Source organism: Sceloporus occidentalis, unplaced genomic scaffold (assembly GCF_023333645.1).
Source record: "Sceloporus occidentalis isolate IW3139 unplaced genomic scaffold, rSceOcc1.0.p SCAF_4, whole genome shotgun sequence".
Classification (NCBI taxonomy): Eukaryota; Metazoa; Chordata; class Lepidosauria; order Squamata; family Phrynosomatidae; genus Sceloporus; species Sceloporus occidentalis.
In genome coordinates, this window is record NW_028316984.1 from 175,637,777 (window position 1) to 175,660,972 (window position 23,196).

At 40.0% G+C, this 23,196-nt stretch overlaps 1 protein-coding gene across 1 annotated transcript in view; it reads right to left on the minus strand.

Moving 5' to 3' along the window:
• The window catches only part of CCDC88C (coiled-coil and HOOK domain protein 88C), a 138,703-nt gene that overhangs the window by 18,282 nt on the left and 97,225 nt on the right, over positions 1-23,196 (minus strand). Inside the window, exons 12-23 of the mRNA XM_089522400.1 lie at positions 22,742-22,886; positions 22,294-22,475; positions 16,198-16,335; positions 14,332-15,402; positions 13,611-13,738; positions 12,121-12,262; positions 11,121-11,309; positions 9,900-10,061; positions 8,012-8,289; positions 5,585-5,728; positions 3,686-3,872; positions 2,019-2,164 (exon numbers count right to left, since the gene is read on the minus strand). Coding sequence (XP_089378526.1) covers positions 2,019-2,164; positions 3,686-3,872; positions 5,585-5,728; positions 8,012-8,289; positions 9,900-10,061; positions 11,121-11,309; positions 12,121-12,262; positions 13,611-13,738; positions 14,332-15,402; positions 16,198-16,335; positions 22,294-22,475; positions 22,742-22,886 — 2,912 coding nt within the window. The remainder of the gene's footprint in view (positions 1-2,018; positions 2,165-3,685; positions 3,873-5,584; positions 5,729-8,011; positions 8,290-9,899; positions 10,062-11,120; positions 11,310-12,120; positions 12,263-13,610; positions 13,739-14,331; positions 15,403-16,197; positions 16,336-22,293; positions 22,476-22,741; positions 22,887-23,196) is intronic.

The following is a 23,196-nucleotide window of genomic DNA, read 5'->3' on the forward strand; positions in this document are numbered from 1 at the left end:
GGTGCAGCGGCATGGGCACGCACCCCATTACTTCTTCTGGAGCATGCGAGAGGCTTTTCTGCTATGGCTTTCAGTGTATGCTGAAATCCGCATATGTCGCACCCCCACTGTAATATGTTTATATATACTCATTCTATAATATCACTGTGGTGAACTGCGATCAACTCCTTTGCAGTTCTTTGGGGTATTAACCACACAGTGTCAGGTTCCTGAATAATTAGGTGAAATGTTTTCCTCAAATCCATCCCTCAAATCTTTGTCATTTGGCTTTCTCCACTCTCTTTCCCTCATCCTTCCTATTTTGTATTTTGCTTACCTATACCCCCATCTGTTCCTCTTTCCCCTTTAGTTATATAAATCAGAGAAGAGATGGCAAGAGTATTCAAAAATATTCCAAAATTGATCAATAACATATTTTCCAAGTGTCAAGAAATCCTCATAAGAAGAATCCTGCACTGACAAGAATCTTCACAATTTGAGACTTATTGTGCACAACATTGTATATAGTTGCAATGAATCAGCTGTCTGGGATAGGTATCCTGCTCAGAGATTTAAAAATGTCACATTAAGAATGCTCCATTCCTGAATCATTAAATTCACGATTTGTGTAGGTTTCCACTTACTGTGGTACTTGCAGTGGATCAGTGTCCTTTAACTGAAAGAAAGCACCCCTTATCTATCTATCTATCTATCTATCTATCTATGGTATCACAAGGGCTCCTGTGGTGATGAAAAAATAAAAGCAATTTAAACAACATTTAACAATGTATCTGGAAGTGAATAAAGTGTACATGTTGGTGGGAGTGGAAAGAAAGGAGAGATGAAGGCGAGTGACAAACTGAACTGAAGAGCTTGGGAGATGCGATTCCATGATTTGGGGCAGCTTTCTCAACTTGATAGTTTCCAGACATTCTGGACTCTCACCATTTCCAAGAAACCACCTGATTACGGTTTTTGTAGTCCATGCAGAAAGCAACTTTCAAAGGACAAAATGAGATCTTTGGAAGAAAGCAGTAACAAAATGTACTCCCCTAAGTGATATCCTTCATACCAAATTCTATAAATCCCATGGACTGGTCCAATATTAATGTCTTGATCAATGAGGTAATTAACAGTAACTTATCAAATTAAATACATCCAAACACTAGAGTTTATGCTAGGGAGTGATCTCCATGCCCTGCCGCCCAATTTCTAACAGTTAACATTATTGAATTTTCAGACCTAAAGCTCCAGGTTTGCACTGAATTCTCAACACTATTTTTCTGGGCCTATGCACCTATTGTCCCTTTCCTAGAGAGTTTACACGTGTTGCAGATGTCCAGCAGGGATCGGAAATGGGGGCGGGGTAGGGGTCATTTTTCAATCCTGCACCAGTACACACAATGTGACATTCCACTTTCATTTAAAGCCAGTGTTTTGTATGTGGCAAACAAGTGTGTTTTGCAATATTTTAAAATTTGTGTGGAGTTTTAAAAAAGGCAAAAAGAAAATCAGAATTTACTTAAAGAAAGGTGCCTGGGGGCTTTAGGGGGACCTCAAGAAATGAACAATGGGGCCCCACTAGTTACACTTTCTCCACCCCTTTTGGAGGGCTGCATTGGCTTGCCAGGGAACCTTCAAAAAAGCATTTTGTCCCCAAATTCCCCCAACAGATGGAGGGCAATTTCTCCACATTTTTTTACCCTCTCTATGCCCTTTGAGAGACAGTTTTCTTCCCAGTAAGAAGTGATGAGGAAGTCAATTCTCAGGTTATTTACTTTTGGGAAAAGGCCCCTTCAGGGAGCCAATAACATGGATAATAGTCCCTTCACCCTCAAGGAGTTTGCACCTATCATCATATCCTTTGTATCATTAGACTGAATCTACATAATGCCCTATAAGCTTTAGTTGTTGAAAGCAATCAAATAGTTTGCCAGAAGCCTTATGAACTGCTTTTTGACTACTTTTCCCAACCCTGTGATTCAATTAATCATCTCACTGATAACAAAATAAACAAGTAAAGAAAAGATTTCTCTTACATGTACTGCTTCTGTTCTTCATGGTACTGTTCCTTGTTTTCCATGTTCTGCTCCAATAACATTTGGTTCTGCTGACTCAGCATCTGGATCTGACTTAGGAGATGGTGATTCTCTTCCTCCAGATTTCCTTTCAGTCGAGCAAGCAGCTATTCAACAGACATGCTGCAGTTGAATTTATTGGTCTCCACTTCCCAATGTGCCACTACCATGATCTGACAAGCCAACAGAAGGCACCAAGCCATGCACCAGCTCTGCACTAGACTGGCTATTTGTCTACTGAATGCCAATCCCATTGACAAATAATAATAATAATATAATAATAATAATAAATTTTATTTGTATACCATTTTCCCTAGATCAAAACAGTTTACAGACTATAAAACTATTACAAACATCTCATAAAAATAGATAAAAACAAGTAATACAATTATACAAAAACAATCATTCATAGGGTAAGGCAGAGAATCGATGGCATCAAGAGTGCTCAACTTCATTCCTGGGGGGGGGGGGAGGCTTGGCAAAAAAGAAAGGCTTTAAGCCTCTTTTTAAATGTTTCTAGGGGGGGTCATGAGACGGAGCTCCTTGGGGAGACTGTTCCAAATCTGCGGGGCCGCCACTGAAAAGGCCGTCTGGGATGTGGAGACATATTTGGAAGATGGAATCTCCAACAGATTCTTCCCGGATATTCTGAGTGTTCAGGGCGGATTGTATGGGGAGATGCGGTCCCTCAAGTAACTCAGGCCCAAGCCATGTAGGGCTTTATAGGTAATAAACAACACCTTGTATTGTGCTCGGAAGCGAATGGGCAGCCAGTGAAGATTTTTCAGAATGGGTGTTATATGGTCAAACCTAGATGCCCCGGTGATCAATCTGGCTGCCATATTTTGTACTAACTGTAGCTTCCGAGCTTGGTAAAAGGGTAGCCCCATGTAGAGCGCATTACAGAAATCTAATCGAGAGGTTACCAGAGCATGTACCACAGTTTCAAGGTCCCTTTGGCCCAGGTAGGGTCGCAGCTGGCGTATCAACCGAAACTGATAGCAAGCACTACTGACCGTTGCATCTACTTGAGATGTCAGCTGCAGGGACGAGTCCAGAAGTACTCCTAAGTTGCAAACTTTGTCCTTCAGGGGAAGTGTGACCCCATTCAGGACAGGTGGATAAATTTCCTTCCCTGGGCCTGGGGAACCTATCACCAGTACTTCCGTTTTCTCTGGATTCAGACTGAGTCTGTTTTCCCTCATCCAGCCCATTACTGACTCCAGGTCATACCCACTGCAATCAGGGTTTAAGTAGTGCAAACATCATGATGTCCAGCTGAAATCAAATCAGAATTAAACTAGACATGATAGGTGGCATGGACCAACTTGGATGAAGTTCTCTAGCATAGAGTGGGGAAGCTCTGAGAACACTGGGTGCTGAATTAGCCTTCCCAGGAGATATAAGAGCTAAAATAAGTGGCTTGGGTTGGGGTTGGATGGGGCAAATGAAGAAGAGTGCAGCTTTCCATTTCTACTCTGCTTTAAAGCTGTCTCCCAATACTTCAGGTTTGGCCCTGAATAAACAGGTGTTTAAGAGAAAGAAAATCTTATTAAATTATGCCCAGTGAAGTTTTTGGATGATGAAGTCCTCCTGAATTTACAAATAACCACCTGCACAGATCTCACCTCACAGTGGTTGTCCATTTTGGTCAAGGAAATGTCCATGGCTTGATGCTGTTCCTTCAGTTCATCATAGCGAGCTTGCCAACGATTCAGTTCCAACTGTGAGTTATTCAAGGAAGTTTTCAACTCCTTAGTGTGGCTATGAAGTCCTTCATATTCTGTCTTGAGCTTGTTGTGTAAGAAATTCACCCTAGAATGAAGAAAATGAAATACCTCACTGCTTCTGCCGTTGCATCACCAAAAGGAAAGTTAAGCTGGGCTTGTAGGATTTCAGCCTGCAACAATTATAGTAGCTAAATCTTGGCCTTTGTTTTTTTAAAAAACACCCACCCACCCTTTTTTTTTGGGAGGAAACACAAAAATAAGATTTAATACTCTTATCAGCAGTGTTAAACAAAGAGGTAGATATTTTAGTTATTAACAACAAAAAAGTCCCATGTAACATTTGCTAATACTAAAATATTTGAGAAGAATTACATGTTCATATGGCTTCAGTGTATGTGTTTGTGTCTGTGCATATGCTGCAACAGTAATACTTGTTGTCCAAAGGCAAGAATCTGACTATATATGACTTCATTTAGCACAGTAAATGTTATTATGCCTACCCCTGTATAACATCATTACAGTAGTGTTTTAATCCTTAAAAATACCCTGACTTCTTAATGGAAGTTTCTATAAACCTTCTAGCATTCCTGAATGTTGTTGTACAGTCCAACTATTTATATTTATAATTTTAAAGAACAAATAACTTTTCTGGAGAGTGCAATCTTATACAGCTCCTGCAGAATATATCTCAATGTAGGTAGGGCTGCAGCACTATTTTATGAATAAATGGTTACATTTTTAAGAATAAAAAATATTTTTAGAAAGACCCCCAAATGCCCTATTTCTACTACTACAGTAAGACAAAATGATGGAAAAGCAATGTAAACCCAGAAACCCCGGAATGAACACATGTGCATTCCATTACATGCTAATAACTGTACCTTGGTGCAAGTCATCAATCTGGGTACAGCATACATGTACTGAATATTATATGTGGACAACGCTACCTGTGTATAAATAAATAATCTGTGTACATATATACAAAGACTGTACCTATGCTGAACAACAATATAAACCCAGAAACATCTGCACTGACACATCTACATTCCATACAGATCACCAATCTAGGAACTGCATACCCTATGGGAACACATCCACAGTGAAGAATAAGTGTTAGTATCAATGTAAAAATAAATGTGTCATAGTCTCATGTGTATCAAAAATATGAAAATTATGAAAGCCTTCGACTTAACAAACATTTATGAATGATCTTCTCTAGATGGGTGTAATACATTGATAGTGTCAAAACAATGAAAAGAATAAAGGGAGAGAAACATCCTGTAGGACAGAGGTTCACAATTGAGGAATAAGGCTGTGACAGTGCTGCTTCCAAGCCATATACAACCAAGGACACGGAGAATGAAAGGCTAGTGTTCTTTTAGCCCTCAAAAGCTCCAAGACATCCTCAAAAAACAAAACACCAGACAACAGTTAATCCCCCATGGCTCAAAGCTATTGAAAAATACAGCAGCTTTAGCCTGACTGTTGGCTGATTTGAGGGGAAGGGGGAACCAAGAAATTTTTAAAGTAAGTGGGAGGCTTGTAACCATTTGGAAACTTGGGGAGGGATCAAAACTCACAGACAATTTCTAAGTAGGTCTGGGGGCTTTGGTAAACTACTTTGGGGTTCCATAGGTGGGGTGGCAAAAATTGGCCTCTGGCTTCGCCATGGGTGCCCATCCCTTATGTAAAAAAGATAGTCAGCTATTTGGGAAGATGTTGGAACCATTCCCAAGAGTGTCATTAGGTGAACCACACTGTCACAAAGGGACTCAGATCATTTCCAAGGAGGGGTACCTTTCCACTTCTTCTCTCAGCTTCTGGTTCTCTGCTGTCACTACACAGCTTGCTCTCTTCTCCTGCTGTAGAACATCTTTTTCTGCTTGTAAAACCATCTCCAGTTCTTCCAGTTTGGCTTTGTGTTGTACCAAGCTGTTATATCTGAAATAAAGGAACAAGAAATGCTGCTATTTTGTCTTAACACTTCTTACTATAAAATTTTAAGATTTTGTTTTTGTATCAAACAACTGCAGTGGTTTACTATAAATGCAATGAAATCCAGCTGAAATTAAGCATTTCTAAGCACATGCTTTATTTTCTCCTATTCAGATCAATGGGAACAGAAGGCTCTTAATTTTTCCTTCAAAACAGTGGAATTCATTTGCATTAGAGTATGGATGGACTCAGTGCCAACTGCAGGCCACATGGACCCTCTCCCTACGCCTGCCACTTTGAGGTTCTTAAGGGATCCCAGCACTCCAAAATTTTAGTTCTGCAATTTATTTTCACCAAAACCATGTATTTTGGGGAGGGAAACTTTTGCCATGTTTTTGACCTCCCTAGGCCCTTGCAGGGTCAGGAAAGGCCTGTTCAACCAGGAGGTAAACTATTTTTGGGGAGGAGAGAAACATGGTCCTGTTGGTCTCTCACACACATATATTTTCAAAGAAAAAGTATTAAAACAAAAAGCAAAAAACTCAGGTGTGGGGGATAGAGTGTGGAGACACAGCCCACCAAGGTTACATAGGGAGACAATGTGGCTCCCTCAACCCTCTGCAATCTTCCACCCATTTCAGGGTTATGACTGACTTCCCACCTTTTCTGTTTTTAGAGAACATGTTGAAGCATCTCTCTTTAAACTGGCCTTCTAAATTTAGTACTTTGATGTGCATTCAGTCATTGAAAACAGATTTATTTTTATTTGCATAGTTTTATCATGATAACTGCCTTAACCAAGATAGCTTATTATAAGCTTCCTGGGTTTCTATTAGTTAAATGATTCTGGGCCCCCTATTAGGGGATAGAAAATGGGGAATGGTGGGCAGGCTCTCAGGTGGTCTTTGAAACACCAGCTAAGACCAGTTATTTTGGGGAGGGGGATGGAGGGACTGGTCATTCTGGGCCAGATCTGAACCTTCCATAGGCTGAATTAGGACCAAGGACACATTTCCACTTGACCATGGAAATTTACTGGGTAACTTAGGGCACACTATTTTAGCCTAAAAGGGAGACAATGACACACATACACCCCCAAAGAAATCTTAAGAATCAGCATTGCATAGTGGCTTGAGTGCTGGACCAGGATTCCAGGAGACCTAGATTCAAATCCCCACTTGCCCATGGAAACCCACTGGGTGATCTTGGGCAGAACCCACTCTCTCAGTTTCAGAGGACAGCAATTGCAAATTCTCTCTGAAAAAATCTTGCAATGAAAACCTGATCATCGGTTCACCTTAGGATCACAATCAGTCAGAAATGACTTAAAGGTACACGACAAGAGTGATAGCAACAACAATCAATTTCTGAAGGAAAACCCTCTGTGATGGAGACTAGTGCTAGCTCTGTGCTTATTTTAGGTTGTACGGGTATCTAAATTGCAATTCTTTATTCAAACTACCATCACCACCTTTACCCATGCAATGTGCCCAAAGTGTCTCACACCACAGGAACAGTACAGCTGGAACTTGGGATCCATGGGGGATCCGTTCCAGAACCACCACTCTCCATGAGTATGAAAAAACACACAACCCCAAGTCCTGTTGTCTCTAATGGCAACATGACATATGCATGGCCATTAGCATGGTCACGTGCATGCATGGCCATTGGTGACAGCAGGGTTTGCTGTGCATGGATGCTTAAATCCACGGATGGCAAGCCGATGGATAATAAGGCTCTGATGTATCTCAAAAAACATATCAGTACATCATTACAATAATATATTATAATATACAATACAATATACAGTATAATATATTGTAACATATAATAACGTACAGTAATCAAACAATTACTGTCACTAATATTGGCATTATATTTTAAATTCATTACAAAATAGGCCCTGTGTATATGTGTACCTTCAAGTCACCTTATGCAGACCCCATGGATTTCATCGGGTTTTCTTACGCAAGAAAAAACTCAGGTGAAATTTTGCCAGTTCCTTCCTCTGTAATACAGCTACAGCACCTGGTATCTGTTGGCATTCAAATACTAACCAGAGCCGACCCTGCTTCACTTCCAAGATCCACTGCCTATCATGCATAAGCCAAAGATACCACACATTTCCAAGGCATTAGATTTTTTTAAAAACCTTACCACATATTAGAGAAACAGAAATATGATAACTATATTTATATTATTATAAGAATTTATACTCTGCAATTTAACAAATTACCAGACTGGCTTAGACCTAGATATTATTTTAAGAAACTGGGAAGGAAGCCCTACCTTTCTCCCAGATCTTTGTGTTCCTGGTCAAGATTTTTATGCAATGTTTTTAGGCAGCTGTGCTGTTTTATCAGCATTTCATATTCTGTTGACTGTCTCTCGTGCAAAGAGGCCAGGTGTTCATGGTCTTGAAGGAGGGATTCGTACTCTGCTTTGAGCTGCTCTTTCTGCTTCAGTAGGTTGTCATATTCGTTCTCTTTAGCCAGCTGCTGGTTTTGGAGCAGAGTGTTCTGAGCCATCAAGGAGGCACTCTGAGAATTTAAGGTAGAATTCTCTACCTAAAGTTTCGCAGAAAATCAAAAGGATATATTGGCACACAGCTACAAAGCGAAGTGAATGCTATAAACTCTATAGATAAAGATTGTTGTGTTTTATAGTTGTATTAATATTACAGATTGAGTCTCCCTTATCCAAAATGCTTGGGACCAGAAGTGTTTTTTGATTTGGAGTTTTTTAGATTTTAGAATATTTGCATATACATAGTGAAATACCACTGGCCCTCTGTATCAGCGGGGGTACCCCAGCTGCGCATACAGAAAAATACAGGACCTCAAGTCCCATTAGCATAAATGGACACCAGCATGTGCATGGCTGCACTGGCATGACTGTGTGCATGCGCCGCTGGTGACGATAATGGGGCAGGACCATCCACAGATGGCTAGCCTGCCACAATTCTCTCTCTCTCTCTCTCTCTGATTCTAAATTTCCAATATTCCAAATTTCAGCTAAGCGAGACTCAACCTCTGCTACCTGTACTAGTATTGCAATGTTACCTACTGCAATAAAATAAAGCACACAGTCCATTAGTATATGTAAGGACAAGCCAGACACACATACATCTGAAAACCAGAAGCTGGAGGTTATTTTTGGACTACTTGCTGTATGGAGGATTCTGCAAATTGTGGTCACACCAAAGAAACTTTTTTCAAACTCTGACTAAAACATCCTCTTTTTGTTTTAGTTATAAAGTGGCCAACTTTCATCATTAAAGGGAGCAAAGACAGGGAAGGGAACCATCCCATCCTTTTCTATCTTCCTTTCCCAGATTTCTTTGCTTGAAATCTTATTCCTCAATGCACTTCCCATGCCAGAGGGGAGGATGGGGTGATTAAAATAATGGAGTGTGGGAGGAATCAGTAGGTTTCGTTCCCATTACTGATTATATCTATTTAGTGACTGATGTAGACCCCATCTAGAGTGCACGTGTCTGATTTGGCATTTGAATTGGAATATAGATGTTTTCTAGTGCCAGAATGGGTTGGTGTGCAACATGTGAACATTTGTGAGAATAATTCACATGATTAGCTCTATTGCTAATGGAAAGAATACCACACCTCCTAATCCCAGGCCCATTCTTTCTTCTCAGCATCAAATCTTCCACTGTATGGTTTGACAGAGCCAACTAATTAACATATCTCCATGGTGCCAATGAGACCATGCTTGCCTGCTTATTCTTTTTCTCTGTTATGGCAATCTGCAGTAACCATGAATTAATTGAAGGTGGGCACATGTCTTTTCTTCGTTGCAAAAGACTGAACTAAAGAATCCATTCTGAGGATATCTACAGCCATTTTCTCTTCCTGAATTGCAGGAGTTCATATAGAATCTAACACATTTGGAAATATAGCTTAATCTATATTTTTAGAGATCAATAACTATTCTTATCCGATTTAATATTTAAAAACCTGACTGCATTTTAGTCACTTTGGGATGTGAACAGTTTGAAACATGGTGTTAGTATCCAAAAGAATGACTAGAGTATTATAATTATACCCTTGCACTGCATTCATTTTTTTTAACATGGTCTTCCTTGCTTTTCAACAACATGCAATCCCTGAGTAGACATAAAACCAATCATGTTCCATTTCTCTCAAGAAATTTTCCTGACCTGAAGCTTGGCTGTTTGTGTTTGCATTGCAGTGTTGTGCTCTTGAAGAAATGCATTTTGCTTCTGTAGAGTCAAGATCTGATTGTTGAAAGAGGCACTGTGAGTTTCCAAATGTCTTAGCTGTTCCTTGAGAAGCTGCTTTTCTGCTTGCAAGGCTGCATTCTGAGAGAGAATCATAATTGAAAATGCAGTTGAAAAAAATTAAACTGATATATACCCTGACATACCCAACCGAGATGCAAAGGAAGTTTATTGTGCTCTTAAAGATCAGCCTGGCACTATTCACTGACTAGAGAAGGAGCAGCTGTAGGGAGTTCACTTCCCTTCTCCCTGCTGGAAAGAACTCAGATCTAACTTCCAATTTTCCAGGGACTGGACAGCAGATGGGAAGCACAGTCTGTCTGAGGACTAAGAATCAGTGAGAAACTTCTCCCCCTCATCTCCCAGGATGATTCTTATGACAAGGGAGAGACAAATCTAACTTTATCAATCAGAGTTAAGGAGCAATTGCTCCAGTGTTTGCTTTTGTCCTTCCTACTCATATCTTTTTTTAAACTGTTTTTATGAGCTTGTGAGCCTGATATCTTTCAATATCTGGACAGAAAATATAAGGAACTTTAAGAAGCAGCTACATGTAAAGAAAGTGACATGTCATTCCCTTTTCACAAAACCACTGGACACACTTAGGTTCCCTTGGAAACTTATCAGGGATGAGCAGACTCATCTTCACCAGCCTGGGAGGAGGAATGCCACTGCAGAAGACTATGGAGTATGAAGGCAATAAAGTAAATATACTGAAAATGTTTGGCTTTAGGAGATGTTTCATCCATAAAGCTGTTACTATGAAGAGAAACTCTAGGTTAGTATGATCTAAATCCAGTGTGAGACAATGATTAATGGGAACATTTCTATCAGCAGAATCAGGATGGAGTAGTCTCCCCTCCTCATTGTACTCAAACAACTTTGCTCCAAAGGTTTGGAAAACCCTCTGCAGCCAGCTTTTGGAGCAGGGAGGGGGAGAAGGCATTGCTGTCACTTTAGTGCTGCAGTGCTAGCTTCATGATGGATATAAGTCTGTGAGTTTCCTAAAGTGTGGTACAAATATAGGTGTATAGATCACTGGGACAGACATAAATATATATAACCTAACAGACAATTCATCACTTAGTATGGGCACAGGTAAAATCAAGTTAATCTTGTCTTTGAAAGGAGAAAACCTACATTTCTTTCCAGTTCTATAGCTCTGTCTTTCACTTTCAGAAGCTCCATCGTCATTTCCTTGTGACCCTTTTCCCACTTCTCCTTTGACTGATGACTAGAAACAAAGTTTTCAGAGGGCTGTTTCAATGAATTCTGCTTCTGCATCCCAGCTGCTTGCTTCTGCTTCAGACCTGCAAAATCCTTCCTCATCTGCAAATGTAGATAAGGCTTTGTAAAATATGCCATTGACTACAACTGTACTGTGTACAGAACTAAGTTCGCCTGAAACAAAACCCAGAGTTCTTCAACAGATTCCATGGCATGTGATCAAAATCATTCACTTAAAGTCAGGCATGGGGAACCTTTTTTGCCTTGGGTCACATTCTTTCATGGCCCTAAAAGGAACTTCACCCATTATGATCTTCCTAGGAAGAGAAACTGCGGGGAGATATACCTTCTGTATATACGCATGTATAAGTCTAGAAATTTAAGTCAAAAAATTGACCCCAAAAACCTGAGTTGATTTATCCACAGGTCAATGGATGTACTGTACTTTAACTCATATTTAAAAAAATGCTCTGGTGAAAAGAGCATAATCTGTCCTGGAAGTATTGACCCCCCCCCCCCCCCCCCCAAATTCTCTCATCCATCCAGCCTTTAGGTGAGCACAAAGAGTTGTGCCTGCTGGAATTTTGTAAGTTGTTTGGCATTGTTTTCCTTTGCTTCGTCATTTAGATAGAGCCTTTGTCACATGCCCCTAAGTTTTACCCTCAGTTCATCCATGGGTCATATCAAAATCCATAATTTTGGCCCCCAAACCTGCCCTTGACTTATATATGAAGTCGACGTATAGTTGAGCATATACGGTATATCCTACAAGGAACAAGCAGAAATGGAACTGCTTCTGTCATCTGTCTAGGGTGCATGTTAGCAGTGCTGGGTCAGAGCCAAAAGAGGAAATTGACACTGTTGTCTCTGCTACTCTCTCATTTCAGAAATCCTCTGCTGGTTTCCTTCTTACCATATTTAATTCATTTTGTAGCTGCTGATTTAAGTTAGTGAAGTCTTGTAGTTGAGCTTCCAACAAAACAATTTTCTCTTCTTTATTAGCTAGTGTTGTCCTTAGGGCAAATTCTGCTTTGTTTTCCAAGATCTGATATGTTCTGTGATGTTATAAAAGCAATATGTCAGTAATAGGAAATGTCCAAATGCTACCATTTGAGAAAATTCAGCCAAAATACTACAGAAGTTATAAAAATTCTTGTCATTAATCAGCTTATTATTTTCGTATCTGTGAAGATATGCTGGTAGGTTTAGAAACATTAAATGAGTGGGGGAAGTGCCTGCACATGCAAAAGGGAACTGTGCTGAAGGGAATGACAAGAAGGAGAGAGACATTGGTATTGGACATTTGTGGATCAATGGTGCTATACAGGCAGCATGTCAGTTCTGACATTCATGATTATCTATGTACAACTCTTTCTCTAGGTGGTATTTAGTGCTACTGAAGGACCGAACTGTTCTGCCAGGAAAGCTAGAGAGGAGATTCTTATGCATATACCCTCTGCTATGATCTATAAATCACATCTGTAATGTATCAAAATGTATGCTAAAATGGTTTCAGTAGTTAAGAGGCACAGATAAGAGCATCTTACATGACAGAATCAGCAGAACAATAATATTTAAAAGTAAAATCCTGAGCTGACTGAAGACACTGAAGGAAAGGTTTTTATTAGTTTCAGTGAAGCTACAACTTCATATTTAATTTACTATGGCTGGCATGAGTAGACTTAGGCTCTCTAGAAGTTTTAGACTACAATTTACACAATCCCTGAACTGTAGCTAAAAACATATAGAGGACAACTGGTTGCCTGTTGTTACACTATTATTATTATTTATGGTATTTATACTCCGCCCTTCAGCCCTAAAGGCTATGACCTGCAAGAGCTCTTTCCAGCTAGCAACTCAATTGTCACTCTTTTTTCTAAACTTTTTTTAAAATCCCCACATTTATTCATTTCATTGGACAATCAAATGTCAACATGATTTTTACTACTCTTGCGCAGCCTCTCTCACCCTCTCAGTATTTCTGGTTCTGAGAGAGGACTTCTTTCTACCTACACAGTTGGCCCTTGGTATTAAGAGGACTTGCCATCCGCAGATGGCAATCTCGTGTTGTCTCCAATGGCAGTGTGTGCACATAGCCGTGCTACCATTAGGGACAGCCCCATTGTCCCATAGCAGCGTGTGCATGTGGCCACACCACCATTAAGTTCCATTGTCCCCAATGGCAGTGTATCCGTATGCATGTGCTGCCACTGGCCAATGGGGGCTGTCCCTAATGGCAGTGCAGCCATGTGCATGCGCTGCCACTGGGGACAATGCTGACTTGAGCATCCACGGATTTTGGTATCAGTAAGGAGGCAAGGAACAGATCTCCCGTGGATATCAAGAGCCGACTGTATAAGTTTCATGAAGAAACAGCCCCATCATAAATTAACTATTTCTCACTTGTCATTATTGCTGTTATCATCCTGTAGGAGTAGCTCCTTATTCAATCCAATCTTCTCCAGCTCCTGCTCTAGTCTGTCCATTTCATTAGACAACCTCTGGCTCTTTAATTTCTCAAGCACCAAATCCTAGTCAAAAGAAAAAATTAGGTAATTTTAACAGTCAAGAAAATGGCATGGACTGCTTTTCAACAGAGCAGCAATAGATTTGGGGGCCCTAGAGACCCCACTTCGTACACTATCAGCAATAGATATATCGATATCACTGTTAGGGAGAAAAATATTTTTATCATCATATATACAGTGTTCACCTAAGACAAACATAGGTGACTTATTTGGTTAAAGGTTTGTTTATATCTTGACTTAATAAACTGAGATAGGATTGTCCAAACCGGGCTTCAATATGCAAATACTATCTTTGCTGATGGAGCTCTGCTGTTCTGTGTGCCTGGCCCTAGAATTGACCTTTGAACTTTGCTCTTATTTCTGTCATTAAGAAATCAGGAAGGCAGTGGCTTTCATATAACTATGAACGCATGACTACCTACAGAAAGTATCAAGAGAAGTCACCCGCTCTTAAGATCTTAACAAAATGTAATGTTCCTAATTGCCACACAGTGTCCCCTTAACTCCACATGTTCTCATACTCCACAATGTTCTATACACACTAGCTGTTGAAGGACATTCTCTTCAGACAGAGGTACTAACATGACTTTACTCACCTCTCTCAAAGTTGCTAGTGTTCTTTTATCAATGGTAACTTGCTTTTGGAGATCTTTATTGTCCTTTTCAAATTCTTTCATCTTATTTGATGAGTCTTTGAACCTAGCAAGTTCTCTCTCTAGTGTTCTGTTTTCCCTCTCCATTGCTGTCAATTTGACAGTGTTCTCATCCAAATTTGCATCTTTCAGCTCCACCGCCTGCCAAAGCCTTTTTGTCTCCCGCTCCAGCATCTTCTTGTCTTTATCCAACTGGGACACTTCTTGCTCTAACAGTTTTGTCTCCTTTTCCAGCCACTCCATCCTCTTATTTGAGACCTTCAACTCCTCTAACTTTCTCTGGAGAGTCTGATTTTCACTCTCAACACCCTGGAGTTCTTTCTCCAACTGCTGGATTTTCTTGCCATTATTCTCTACAATCTGCTGGAGTCTTTGGTTCTCAGAATTCACACTCTGGTAACTCAGCTCCAACCTTTCTGATTTCTTGATCAAAACCTTTAACACCTCCACATTTTTCTGAAGTTCTTCCTTTTCCCTTTCCAGCTCTTTATTTTCTGCCTCTATCTGGGCCATTTTTGCACTGGTAAACCTCATTGTCTCTACCATTCTCCTAAGTTCCAGGTTCTCTTCATCTAGCTCTTTATTGTCTTTTTCCAGGCTTTCCAATTGGACAGAAACATTGTGTAATGTATCTAAGGATTTTTTCAGTTTCCTGTTCTCTACTTCCAAATCACCATTTTCTTGTTCAAGAACCTCCACTTTCCCTGCAGTAACTTTCATAGCTGCAACTTTTTTTGTGAGCTGCTCATTCTCTTTCTCCAATCGGTGAAGCTCTTTGTCCATTTCCTCTACTTTCTCTACTTTTTCCTTAACCTGCTCAAAGTCCTTCTGCAATTGCTTCTTCTCAAATTCCAGCTTGCTGAGTTTGCTGCTAGTCTCTGTAACTGTTTCATGGAGTATTTTGTTTTCTATTTCAATGTCTTTCACTCTTGCCTCACTACTGACTTGGGATCTCTGCCTCAGAGACAAAACCACTTGATTGAGATGGTCTGTTTCTTTTTCTAGATCTTTTATCTGCATTTAACAAAATATAAAGTAGTCCATTAAATATAATTAACGTGAAAGTACATCTGCAGTCTTCATGCACTGGACAAGAACCTGCAACAGGAGATGCGTTAAAAGTTTCTCCCAGACAAAATCACAACAGATCTCCCCTCCCCACTCCTTCAGAACTCACCTCCTCCTCCACACATCCCTATAGACATTTAGTTGCTAGTGAAGAACAAGGGGCATCAGAAGAGTGTCTGGTTATGTTCCTGTAACCTGGGGGCTGGGAAACTGCAGTGGAGCTGGAGCCACATTCAGGAATCTGGAACTACTCAGGGGCCATACTTTTTATTTTATTTTTAAAATATTTAACACTGAAATTAAAATTAATTTTAATTTAATTTCCATGTTCAACCATGGAAACCCACTGACACTGACCAAGTCACATTCTCTCAGCCTCAGAGGAAGACAAAGGTAAACCTCTCTGAACAAATCTTGCCAAGAAACAAGAACAACAACAATGATTGACTGGATAAACTCTACATTTTTTATTTTTATTACACAGCAGCATGGTGTTCAAATGCTGCACACTGCAGGAGTGCAGAAGAGATGCTGCCGCAGCAGAAACAACAGCTTTTTTCTACCCCCAAAAGGAGCAGCATTTTGTCACTTCTTTTTGGGCTGGAAAAACGCTGGATCAGGGCTGCGACGGGGACAGTGTCAAGCTGCTCCTTTAGGGCTTTCTGTACTGGTCCTAAGTCTTTCTGCAGAGGCAATCAAATACTCTTTTGGAAATTACGTCTATAAGGACTATCTCTGTACCTGTCTTTCTTTGTCAGCCTTCAAGGTCTCCATCATACCCTGAAGTTCTTCCTTCTCTTTTAGGAGTTCCTCGCTTAATGTTTCCAAGTCTTGATTACTTTGTCTCTCTTTTTCAATTTGGTTTTGTAGCTTCTCAATCTGTATGGAGAAAATTATCACAATGTATCATATGCAAATCTAAACAAATACTGATCACATACAAAGAAAATCCTGAAAACACAGATACATTTAAAATGCCTCACTCACTGATACAGGCAATATAACTCAGCATAAAGGTGCCTGCAGGCTTTGAAACAAACAATGGGCAGTTCCTTGAATCTCACTCAGTCCTGTGGCCAGTGTTGGAAGGAGAGAAACCATCAATTATGAATCCCAGAAATCTTTAAATTGATATTTCACTGAGTCTGAATTTGATATCTTGCAACCACATAGATATGCATAATTGGCAACACACCAGGCCAAAGAAACATTTCTGAGTGTTATTTCTCAATATCTGAGTATGTGTATATTGATGACCACCACCCCAAAATGCTCTAATGACCAATACACATGGCTTCATAACAGCTATTTAAAACATCAGTGACAAGTCTGTGCCCTGCAGGGCAATGTAAGGACAAAGACACAAAACGGTTCCTTCCTACTCAAACTGCACAGAGATTATCCAGGAAACAAACCATAGTTAGAGATTTCAAAAACCTCTGCGACATCAAGCAGAAGCAACAGCGTGGCTCCCTAATTGGTTTTCTACCAATAAAGCTCATCCAACCATCAGGATAAGCAATGCTGATTCTGCCCTAAAATCAGATTGAATCCAGGGTTTAGATAATCCTCATCCTCCCAGAGTCTCTACAGCTGGACTATCACTATACTCTCAAGCACTTGGCTACAACATGGTAAAAAAAATAACTGTGGTTACTGCAACTCTGGATTCAGGATGGGCTTTTCCAGACATGGCTACACTATTAAGTAAAGACATATTAACCCACTGCATCTATCTTCCCAGGGATGAAGGTTTGCCAAATCATTACAAGCGTTTTGTTTACCTTCTCAGTGTCTTAATCAGATCACATTTTAATTTGATGGTAATACATGTTGACCACAGTATGTGTGGCATATGAATTTGGATGTCTGTGTTGAAGGATCTCAAAATATGGTAGTGCAATGATCACAAAACCAGTAAGAATATATGAGCAGCACTTCAAGGTCATACCAAAAGTCATATAGTTCTGTTCTAGTAATAACCAGCTAGGTATTTCTCTGTCCACAAGCCATACATGAAGGTAAGATGAAACTGCTGTTTTTTTCATCAGCATCTGGAATTCAGTAGCACACCACTTTGGAAAACAAATGTTCAGTTCATGGTTATCACTGGTATAATTTATTCCTAATGAATGTGTATAATTCCCTTAACCCACAGCCAAACTACATGAGATACCATTCATTCAATTAGTAGGCAAAGGGAAACTGATCTGGATGGGGACTGCAGTGTCAGGACATAGGGTGATTTTAACCCACTGCCCCCTACTGTGAATCCAGTGTTGACTGAAGCCTCTGTGATAATTTCTTTGCATGAAAAAAAATAATCCACATCTTCAGTCTAATGGGATCTTCTTGTCCTACCCTCAGTCTGGAATGGGACTATGTGGGGCATTGAGGTTAAAGCCTTCCATTCCAATGCCCATTTCTCAATACTAATTAGACGTTTTATGACTGAAATTTCCTTTTAAAAACACACCATTCAAACAGTTCCTAATTGCAGAATGGTTATTCATTCATGCATGTAGTTCAGACCTAAGAAATTCTACCAGATTTCATTCAATAAAATTAATTATGCTGTGTCAGCTCTAAATAAAATTTCATGTAATGTCATGAGTTCTGAAATTAGTTTCTTGAAAAAGTCAATATACCTTTTGTTCTGAATTCTGATTCTATGATAATCTAGACCAGGCCTGCACAACATACGGTCTGGGGGCCTCACGTGGGCCACCAAAGGATTTCAGGTGGCCCACAAGGATGTGGAATGAGTTCAAGGCTCCTCCACTGCTCGGCCTCCTTCTGAGGAGAAGGCCATGCAGAGGAGAAGGAGGAAGGGCAAACACTTGCCCTGCAAGGCTCCTTCACTGCTTGGCTTTCTCCTCAAGAGAAAGCTGCACAGATGAATAGGATGGGCAAATGCTCACACCTCAAACATCCTGCGTGGCCCAGCTTTCTCCTGAGGGGAAGGCCATGCGGTGGCAGAGGAGGACAGGAAAATGATTGCTCCTCAAGGTTCCTCTGTTGCTCAGCCTTCTTCCAAGGTGAAATCTGGGTAGAGGAGGAGAAGGACAGGCAAGGCTCCTCTGCCACTTGGCTTTCTCCTGGGCAGAGGTGGAGGAGGATGGAATTAATATTAATAAATTAATTATTTATTAATTAATACTTAATATTTGATTAATATCTATTAATATCTATCTGTGGCCCAAAGAGATTTAGCCTATTTTAATTATGGCCTGTTGCCAAGTTGTGCAGGTCTGATCTAGAGAAATAAGGCAAAATTCAGTGTATGTTGTCAGTTATGTCTTCAATCTATCTAATACTGCTACAATATATCGTGAATCATGAAAATATATTGTTTTAATGCTACACTAGGTTAATTCTATTTTAATGCCCACTTTTGTATGTTTTTAATTGTATTTTCTTAATTTGCAGGCCACTTTGTCTGCCAATCTTGGGGAAAGGGGGTTATAAACAAACAAACAAACAAATAAAACTCCACAGTAGGTCTGAGGGATGTATCAGGGAAGTATTGACCCAATACACCACCTCTAAGATGTAGCCCAGGTATCAAATGGAAAAAACCAAAATTGGATACAGTAGTGTGAGTGTGCACACACTGTGTCTAAATGAGTGTGTGCGGCATTTTCGGTGTCATGCCTGAAATTGCACAAAAGAAGTTCCAGGCAGTGCTTAGAGCCCAAGTGAGCTTACTTGATTTATTAGGTACAAAACAAGCTAACTGGACAGTTTATAATACTCGTCCAATGTGGTTCTTACTTCTGAATGAAACTGGTCACACATCCAAATGCAATGTCACTGGGAAACTTATGCTTGTATTTGAAAAACAAATGGGTGAATGCTAGCATAATGCAGGCACGTATTAGCCTACATTAGACAAAGCAGTCCTATCCAATAGTTAGACAAGAGCATTTAACCTTTAGAATTGTAACAGCATAGTTCCCCAAGGAGATGTTAGTCAGAGGCTTGAATAGCAGTACTCTGTGGCAATAACTTCTACTCACAAGAAACTCCCTAGGGACTAAAAATGAAATGAGAATGTCTATTTAATCTGCAAGCTCCCCTCAAAGACATATGGGATGAAACATTAATGCAACTTAGCTCAATACCAGTAGTTATTACATAATAATATGATTAGGACTTGAGTAAACGAAAACTAAAATTAGCAAGAACTTTTATCAGACTATTTATTACACATTGCTTGCCCTAGGATCTTCCCAAACTATAAATGTGTAGGTGAATTAGCCAAAACTAACAACCAACCAAGAGTTTTGTTATACTTGTATGAACATGAATGGTGCTGTCTTACACAGAGAAAGACCACTGGTCCATCTTATCTAGTAGTGTTTATTGAGAGCAGCAGCATTAGCAGTTCAAGGTCTCAGATGTGGAACTTGCTCTGTTCACAATAGCACACCACCATCTCTCTAACAGGGAAAATGAAACATCCTTGCATATATGCACATGCACAGGTGGCAGGGTTACTTCTAATGTTACTAAAATAAGAAGTTTGGGGGCAGCTTGGATATTAACTATTGTCTAACAGTGTAAGCATTTTGTAGATTACAATCCACTTCCTCACATGCATGTAGTATTATTCTGAGCAGACAGATAGCTACACACAATATCCATCACTATCTTGTATTATTATTATTATTATTATTATTATTATTATCCCTTTTTTCTCCTAAAAAGGGACTCAAATTAGCTAACAACAAATTTAGAAGAGTACCAAATTAAAAACAATTAAAAAGAATTAAAAATGTGTAACTATATAGTTTAAAAAACGATTAAACAATGTTAAAAACATTAGACATTACAAATATTAAAAAATTCTTTAATTGCACAACATTTAAAAGCACACCCCTCATCAGTTGGAAAAACCTGACAGCAAAAAAATATTTTTACCTGCCACTGAAAGGAGGGCAAGGATGGGGCTATCCTGCCTCTCTAGGGATTGAGTCCCAGAGCCACTAAGAAGGCCTCTCCCTTGTTCCCACCAAATGATCCTGAGAAGATGGTGGGCTAGAAAGAAGGGCCTCTTTGGTTGACCTAAGTGCTCTAATGGGCTCATAAGGGGAGACATAGTCCTTTAAATAACCTGGATCCAAGGTGAATAATGCAAATATGTAGCCCAAGACATGGTAAAGTGCAGTGTTGTGGTTAAATATATTGAGCAGTGATAAGGTTGAATCAGGTTCAAAGCCTCACAGAGCCCAAGAAGTCACTAACTGATCTCAGGTCAGTCACTCTCTCTTAGTCTGACATACATCACAGGGCTGTTGTGAGGATGAAGAGGGGAGAAGAAGGACTATGCAAATCGCAGACTTCTGAGACTCCCCATAAAAAGCATCTGCAGAGCAAAGGCCTATATCCAACATCATAGTAGTATCACAGACCTCTCTTTCCCTTTTGTCTTGCAGCCCTCAGGCACACCAGAAACACATTACCAGCCCTTCAGAACTGGTTGTGAAAGTACACAGAAGACTGCAGATGGAATCAGTCTTGAACTAAGAACTGAGGCAGTTCCATTGGTGAAGATACCACACTGGATCCTAACCACAGTGTGATATGCAAAAAGTTAAGTACTGTTGTTCAGTTGCACTGATACAGTCAAGTAGATTAAAGGCCTGAGCAGATGGGTTCAGCCCATACTATTTTGGCCCCAGTGCTCACCTAGATTAGTCCCTGAGTCGGTGCGGGGATGGATGGGTGTTTACACACCTGTCCTCGTTCTAACCCAGGAGCTGGGACCAGTGGTGTCCCTAGGGTTGATGTCCCCCGTGCGGTAACTCATGTTGCCAATTTCTGGGGAATTCCCCAGAATCCAGGGAATTTAATTAATTTATTTCTGGGGATTTTGACTGCATAATAATAATAAATATTGGGGAATTCTGAGGATTTTGAATTATGGTAAAACATTCCAGGGAATATCTTCGAGGCTTGTTGGCAACACTGCTCATGATGTTACCCTCCCCAATTGACTTCCTCCCATTTCACACTATACAGAATCCTTAGTAATGCTTTTTGCACTTATGTTACTTGTAAACCATAATTCTCATATACCACTGAATGTAATGCTAATAGCTGTGACATAAACAATTTGCAAAAGTAAAATCATACCTTCGAATTACAATATCATATGCATATCCCAAATGTATTTACTTATACATAGTGAAGATTTGGTTAAAATGTAATGTTTTAAAAGAAATTTTAAAATCTGGATGGCATGCCTTATTGTGTTATGAAAAGCTGGGGAAGAATAAACACCATCCAATTAGAAAATCACTATTACTTACTTGGAATAAGATTAAAAAAACATTTTATTTCAAACTACAGTGCGCCCGTGTTATACAGAGCGACTGGGGGTTTCTCAGATGGATCAACTGCCAGAAAAGTATGGAGTGGGGGGGGGGGGGGAGGAGGAAGAGATGAGTGCACACCCCAATTTTGTTTTGGAGTTTCCTAGAAACTCCATGGAAAATCAGGACTAAATTACCCTGGAGTAAAGGTTCTTTACCCCCGGGATCAGGCTGAATCCTTTGGATCTGCATATGAATAGGCAGGATCAGGCCTGATCCTGCCCAGGTGGTTTTGGCTTGCGTTGTCTGCGTTAGACTATGTGTGAGTGGCGGGAAGCCTCGGCCATTTGGCCTGTGCAGACAACCCATACAAGCAGAGAAAACTTTTTTTGAGCAGGGTTAGCATGGTGGGGGGTAAAAACATGGCTTCAGTTGATAGCATTAGCCAGAAGCAGAGTCTCAGATAAGGCCAAACTTCCAAACAGGTCCTGAAAAGCTCACCTGATGTTTTCTTACTTACCTTTTGTCCAAGCTGTTGATTTTCATTTTGCAGTTCCACAAATTTAAGACTATTCTCTTCAGTGGTTACAGATGCATCCCTGAGCTCCTGGATTATATTTTGCAAACTCTGGTTATCCTTTTCAAGCTTCAAAATGCGACTTGATGCACATTCATTTAGTTCAAAGACAAAAGACTTCCTCGCTGTTGAAATACAATGTTCAGAACACCAAATTCTAGTTTTTTTGTAAACAGGGCTTCACTTCCAGGATTATAAAGCTATTCCTTTAACAGTGTAAATCAGTGTATTTATTTCTTACTTCAGCTAAATTGAGTATGTACCCATCCCTCAATATATAATAACGTATAATAAGTGCTTATTATAGAATCCTCTTTGACTTTTGTGCTACTAAACAAGAATTAAAACACACTGATTAGAGAGGCGACAACTTTGTAGGAAAGGTACTTACTGTCTGAGAGATCTGTGCTCTTTGACAGCTGCTCCAGTTCTCTGCCCAAGTGTACTGATTCATTCATGCTTTGCTTCTGTGCAATCTCCAACACCATATTTTCTTCCAGCAGCTCTTCAATTCTCTTTTTGTCAGTATCCCTATCCTAAGAATGGGGACATGCGGAAAGGGAAAGCTGGTTATTATTCATTAAGAAGACATTAGGGGAAATTACCGTCAAATTACCAATCTAGAGAGCTTTAATAAAGCCATTAAGACGGATCTCTTCCGGCAAGCCTTCCCGGAATAAAATGCTCGGCCACAAATAAGATTTCCCATCCAGTGAACTCTGCCCATGATGATTTTTATTTAGCTTAGTCGGTTTTAATATGTAGTTTTTAATCTGACATTGTTTAATCTTGTTTTAAGGGGGGGTATTATGTATATATGGATGTATTTTAACCTGTTGTACGCCG